We start from the raw sequence: 7,258 nt of genomic DNA, 5'->3' as shown, positions 1-7,258 counted from the left end.
ATTTTCTTATTTAACCATTTACTATAGACCGGCTGCTTGATGACGCCGCACCTTAAATACACTATATTGATGGTGTTGTTGTAGCATTAGTTGCTGTAGTTATAGCTTAGTTTTTTCTTATTGTTGTTGTTGTTAATGCTTTGTGTATTTGTATTTTGTTGCAACTATTAAATGCTGTGGTTATAATAAATGCAACTAAAAACACAACATTAATATAATAAATACCGTCCACGCAATTTATTTACTTCTAAAAGAAATGAAAAAAATGAAACAGAAATAAATAAGTTAAAAATATTCATTCGTTTGACTCGTAAAGCATTGGTTGTAATGGAATTGTTTAATACTTAAGCGGAGTTTAAGTTTTATTTTTATTTTAGTTAGATTTTGCGTTATTTGAAAGATTTTTGTTTGTGTTTTTTTTTTTTTTTTTGGTGCTTTAGTTTAATATACTTGTAAGCTAAACGCCATGGGTTTTTCGATTTCGATTTTTTTATTTATTTTTTGGTGGCGTTAATGCAAAAATAGTTAAACGGTAGCTTAAGTTTTATTCTTGATTAGAGTATGACAAACATTTAAATGCTGACGACAAAATGTCGACAAGTTTTAATTGTTTAAACCACATGAGTCAACTGTGAGTGGCCAATTAAGTATTTGTGGTTTAAAGGATATTGATTTAATATTTGCATTTGAGAACTTTAAAATTTTGTGTTAAGAAGTTGGTGACATTAACAACTAAAAGAAGTAAAAGTGATTATATAATATATAACCATATAGTAGCCAATAGCATATCTAGATTCGTTTTTTATTGCTTCTTTTTTAACCACATGGTGAGCTAGTGATCTATCAATCGTAACATTCAAAAAAGTGGCATGTACATGTCTGCAATGGACCATTTGCCAGCACTTTGTTCAAGTACTTGAGCTATATAATCTCGGACTATCGAAGACCCATTGCTTTCTATTAAGAAATATTCAGATCATATCTGAAGCATTCCATAATCAAACAATCCAATCCACAACTAAATGTTGCTGTTACTTCTGTTCTGCAACAGATCCTAGAGTCGTATTTGGTAGACTATCAATAAGCCAAGACTTCGGTCTTACTATTATGGTTAATACTGCTGGAAGCCTGCGAACTCTAGTCATAAGACATGAATAGATGCCAGGCATTAATGACCATTCAACCCATCACCCATAGAAAATCCAACATAAAGAAAAACATCGGCACATTCGACACACCGGATTAATTCTGTATGCCATTATTTTCTTATCGACTAATTTAGTGCTGCTGACACTCCTCCGAGTGATCCGGTTGTGATGCAACTTTTCCCGAAATATTATTTTCAAATTCCGTAGGTCGTTTTAACCACTTTTTCTTCCTGCGATTTAAATTTCAACCAGAACATCTACATGAACCCCCAAGTACATCTGTTAATATCCGGTAAAAATCTTGTGGGTGAACATCACCCTTAATACCACATGATGTGGTTCTCTGGACAGACTTCGAGACAAAAGACTCCAAGGAATGACTCCTGTTTATAAATCCAACAATACTAGAGGTATTAGTAGCACCTCCATACCATTGCAATAATATAAAGATGAAGGCGGTTCACCAAGGAAATAAACCAGGGGGGTTAAATTTGTTGGTGTACTGAAAGATCATTACATTATAAGAAAACTCGAATCGTTAATTTGAAAAGGACTCGCTACCAGCGTCTACCTAGCGGAATATTTTTAAAAATATGTTAATCGATAGGTTAATAATCTGGCCATTAGGGGTGCTCGACGCTAATTTATCAAAACATTCCAAATAATGGTTTAAGTCTGATAGTTCCAGGATTTAATTTAAACTTATATGAATGGCCACTGCGAAAACATAGCAATTATAAAAGAAAAGCGAAACTCCAGAATGGCGGTATATATAAGGATTTCTCTTTCGAATGAGTAAGTACGTGAATTTGCAACAGTCAAGGACTTTATATCGAACATTTGCATGGTCTCGACAATATGTGTGACGATTTAGATTCCAAAGATATCTGGGGTCATCAGAAAATTGATTTCGACAGACATACAGACGGACATTAGAAAACAACCTTAACCTAAAAAGGGAGCTGCGTAGTTGAAATAACAAAACAAGAAAACAACAAAAGCTTACGCCAAACGAAACCAAACACGCAAAGCAATAGAACAAAAACACATCCTAACATATGTTTTTTCCAATCAACAATGTGGTTGTTGCATTTTTATCAAAGCATGCAGAGGTTGCCTTGGATTTTTGTACATATCTCCATTATTTATGGACAGATTTCACTATTTCAAATAAAAAACTTCTCGAAAGAATATCTGACAGAATTATTGATGATTTAAATCTCAAAGATATCTGAGGTCTCCAGAAAATTTATTTCGTCAGACACACAGACGGACATTTGAAAACAAACTTAACTAAATAAGGGAACTGCGTAGTTGCAATAACAAAAAAAAAAACAACAACAACTTACGACAAGCGATACAAAACACGCAGAGCAATATAACAGAAACACATCCTAACATATGCTTTTTCCAAAGCATAAGAAATTTTCAGAGGTTGTCTTGGATTTTTGCACATATCTCCATTATTTATAGATGAATTATACTGATTTTGAACAGAAAACTTCTAAAATGTATTGCTGACAGTATTATTGACGATTTAGATCCCAAAAATATTTGGGATCTTCAGAAAATTGATTTCAACAGACAGACAGATAGACAGACGGGCATTTAAAAACAAACTTAACTAAATACTGGAACTTCGTAGTTACAATGACAAAACAAGAGAACAATAACAACTTACGCCAAACGAAACAAAACACACAAAGCAATAGAACCAAAATACATACCAATTTTCAGAGGTTTTCTTGGATTTTCTCCATTATTTTTGAATGGATTTTCCTGTTTTTAAATAGAAAACTTCTAGAAAGCATGTCTGATAGAATTATTAACGATTTAGATCACAAAGATATCTGGGGTCTACAAGAAATTGATTTCGACAGACGGACAGACGGACAGACATACAGAAAGACAGAAAGACAGACAGAAAGACAATAACAAAACAACAAAAACTTACGCCAAACGAAACAAAACACGCAAAGAAATAGAACCAAAACACATCCAACGTACGTTTTTTTTTTTTTTTCAATAAGCAATGTTGTTGTTGTTGCTTTTTTTGTCAAAGCATGCAACAATTTTCTTTTTTTTTTTAATTTTCAGAGGTTGTCTTGGATTTTTGTACATATCTCCATTATTTATAAATGGATTTGTCAGATTTTTAATAGAAAACTTCTAGAAATCATATCTGTCAGAATTATTGACGATTTAGATCACGAAGATATTTGGGGTCTACAGAAAATTGATTTTAACATACAGATAGGCAGACTGACAGACAGACACGCCAAAAGACAGAAAGGCAGACAGAGAAAAAAACAGATATAAAGACAGACAGACAGACATACCGATAGACAGAAAGGCAGACAGAGAAAGAGACAGGCAGACTAACGTAGTTGGACGGACGGACATCGCTAAACCGACAAATTGTATATATAGATACCTTTTAAGGTCCCAAAATTTTATCTATGATATTATGAACTGAATAACAAACATATATACCCTTCTAACGAAGGCGAAGGATATAATAATGTTAATTATGTTGAAAACCTTCAGATATTTGCCCCTCTATACTTCCCACAATTCAACAAATGCAAATTAATTTAAATCTTATATTTAGAGAAAAAATAGTCATAAAATTTTTATGTTTAAAAAAAAAAATACAAAATTTTATTAAAATATTTATGGAAAAATAAAAAATAAACTTTTTTATAATATATTCTCTTGTTATTATATATATTTTTTTGCTATAATCAAAGGCATTAACAAATTTACAGCACGGTGGGGGAGATTCTTTTTATCTATACACAAAGATACTTAAAACGAAGTATGGCACTACTGTACACAGGAATTATAGAAATAAATTTTATAATTTTTTTCATATTAAATAAATATTTATATATTTAAAATAGTTTTTTTTAAGAAAAGTAAATAAATAAATATTAACAATATATGTAATTTAAAGGTAATACGAAAATAAATATTTATAAGAACAAATATAACAAAATATTGATTGATTAATAAAATGCAATAAATAACAAATAACAATGTGATTACGATTTATATATAAAAAAAAAACTATGAAACAGTAGTTGGAGTTAAAGTTAATAATAAAATCAATATGTTAGAGACGAAAAAAAAATAAATTCAGAAATATTATTAATATTAATGTTAGTGAATAAAATAAAGTAGAATAAATAAGGTGTGACTAGACAACCAATAGACACTTTGAAATGAGTTAAATGAAAAAAATTTATATGATAAAATAATTAAGTTGTCTGAAATAAATTAATTATTTAAGAAATAAGTAAGAAAAAAAATGTTTAAATAAATGAATATGGTTTACAAATAAATAGCAATAAATAAATTATAATAATTTAGATAAAATTAATGATATGGAAAAAATTATACAGACTCCTAATACTTTGTTTTGGCACTAACTGACCCTAAACTATGTGTCGCTAATTTGAACGATTAAATACTAAGCTAAGCTAACTTTGGTTTTAAACTAACTAGACTGATTTACATAATACTTTGGTAATGGATAAGCTAAGCTAACTTTGGTTTCCCTAACTAGAATAAGTTGCAAATAATTTGGTTTTGCTGTTTGATTTCTAAACTAAACTAAATGAGAATTTTAAGCTGTGCCAACTTTGGTTCAAAATATAAGCTAAGCTAAACTTTGGTTAAATAAACTAGATTTTTGGTAAAGACGAGAAACAGAAGGACATTTAAACAGAAAAAATAAAATCCTAACTTAAAAACTAAATTAACTGGATTTGTTGTGTCTCTTGAGGGGGGTGGGGGGAGGTGTTAGAATTTACAATTTTTACACTTACTTTCTAAAATATTGAAACTCTTTATGACTAAAATTCACTTAATCTTTCTATGAGAGGATGGGCATAGCCATTTTGCAGGGTATAGTCTTCCTCGGTATCATTTTCACTTGACTCTACACTGCCGGCATAATAAATACGCTGTTGATTTTGTTGCATTTGTGAGGGATGCATATTTTCATCGTAAGCTGCAACAGAGTATTTATTTTGCATACCCTGCAAATGTTGTTGTAATTGTTGCTGGTTAAGGCCACTTACCGCATCCAAAGGTGGAGATTTGGAGTTTTGTGAATTGGGCGAAGATTGACAGCCACTTTGCAAATGTTTGCCCAGCAGAGACATGCGTGAGAAAGACTTGGTGCATGAAGGGCAGGAATATTTCTTAACATCTGAGTGTGTCTGCATATGAGCTCTCAAATTAGAGCGATCAGCAAAAGCTCTATTACAATGTTGGCAGCTGAAAGGTTTCTCTCCGGTATGAGTGCGTATATGACCTTGCAATAGCCAAGGACGAGAGAAGGCCTTACCGCAAATGGGACATTTACAGGGTAAAGTATGAGTGCGTATGTGCATTTTTAAGGCACCCAAGGAAACATAAGTCTTGTCACAGTTCTTGCAATTGAAAACTTTTTTCACCTGATTACCCTCAGCAGCCGGGCAATGGAACTGTTGGTGCTTGGTAAGGCCGGAAAAAGTAGAATAAGATTTGCCACAATCATTGCAATGATAGCGAGGTACTCCCACTGGCTTCTGCATAGATTGCGAAGAAGCTAAAGCAGAGGCCTGTATCAAAGCAGCAGCCTGATCGGTGGTAAACTCAGTGGAATCATGAGTAGTAGCTCCTCCCTCTGGATTACTGCGTATTATCTTGTATTCTGTGCTCTCGAAAGCATGACTCTGTTGATGTTTAACCAAACCCGCATAGGTAGAATAGCATTTATTGCACTGCTGGCATTGATAATATAAGTCATTACTGGTCTTTAATTTCAAATTAACAACAGGCTTAACATTTTCACTTTTGTTATTAACATTACTTGGCTCGGGTTTAAAGTTCTGTAAGCCCAGCAAAGCTTTGGCCACATGATGTAAATTGGTATTGTCGCCCAAAACCTTTTTACTTGGTCTTAAACTCAAATCCTCGGGTTCAAAATTGACTTTCTGTTGTACATAAGGCTCACTGTCGCGCAACAACTTGGGAGAAGTTTCTCGTGAAAAATTCTGAGGTCTTAAACAGTCTTCATACTCAGCAATACTTTTCATTAAATTATTATTGAAATTTCTCATGGGAGTATTTTCCTCTTCGAAAGAAGTCTCTACAGGTTCTGGTTTAATAGTAGCACCATAGAATGTTTCCGCCCTAGGCAGCGGAGGAGAGGGTGTAACATTTTGTGCTCTCTCACAAGGTTCATTTTCATTTATGTGCTCTTCAGCTGGTAAAGGAAAATCACCATAGCCTAGACGTGCCAAACTGCGGGCGATTTCTTCACGTGTAAATACATCAGGGAAAGCACGAGCAATATCTCTAGTCTCTTCCCAAATGCGGCGTGCCAAATCTTCTTTAGTCTGTGTATTAAATTTATTTTGTAAATCTAAGGCAGACACCGTTACATTATCATCTTGTTCCAATTTATTCCAAGTGGGGGAAGTGTTACAGGAGGAAGCTTTACTCAAGTCAACTGGACCTTCATCTGGAAATAGAGAAAAACGAGAAAAAATAATTTAGTACTTCCGATTCTTTTCTTGAACAACCTAAGTCAAAATTTAGGTTTTTCTTTTTCATCTAAACTTACCATGATCTAGTGAAGTTTCAGTATCCATTAACATTTCACTGCTCATCATAATAGGCCTCTTTTTCAAGGGACATTTGCTGTAGTTAACTTTATCCATTATTAAGAGTAAATTAATCCAAAAATATCAAGGGAAATAGAATTAATCCAAATGGGTTTTCTCCACACACTCACTTAAAAAAACTTTTTAATTTAAATACGTTTTTCTCTCTCTCTCTTTTAAATTAACACTAATAAATTGTATTTTAATTAACACTAATAAATTGTTTAAAATTATTATTTTTTTCGTTCACAAAAACAAAATCTTAATGTTTCTCGTTGTAGCTTCGTTAGACGAATGATGTAATTGCACACGATCACTTTAATATTTATACTCCTGGCTTAACGATCCTCACGTTGATGATCCTTTAAACAATCCCTGCTAGCAAAATATAGTAGTTTTCAACCCTCAACCTCCCCTTTTTATTGTGTGCCACATACATACGTACATACATTC

General features: G+C 32.6%; 1 protein-coding gene across 1 annotated transcript; it reads right to left on the bottom strand.

Annotated features, from left to right (window-relative positions):
- Window positions 1–5,005: 5,005 nt before the first annotated feature.
- On the bottom strand, window positions 5,006–6,923 carry LOC119604626 (zinc finger protein 184). Its single transcript, XM_037957363.1, has 2 exons — window positions 6,766–6,923; window positions 5,006–6,663 (listed from the first exon to the last, which is right to left on the bottom strand). Exons 1-2 carry the CDS (start codon window positions 6,860–6,862, stop codon window positions 5,006–5,008), a joined length of 1,755 nt encoding a protein of 584 aa, XP_037813291.1. The 5' UTR covers window positions 6,863–6,923.
- Window positions 6,924–7,258: the final 335 nt, after the last annotated feature.

Source organism: Lucilia sericata, unplaced genomic scaffold, assembly GCF_015586225.1.
Source record: "Lucilia sericata isolate MDLA Ls3-8-SP2 unplaced genomic scaffold, ASM1558622v1 Contig000411F_arrow, whole genome shotgun sequence".
Classification (NCBI taxonomy): domain Eukaryota; kingdom Metazoa; phylum Arthropoda; class Insecta; order Diptera; family Calliphoridae; genus Lucilia; species Lucilia sericata.
The sequence above is the reverse complement of the archived record's forward strand: the minus strand, read 5'-3'. Positions and strand labels throughout refer to the sequence as shown.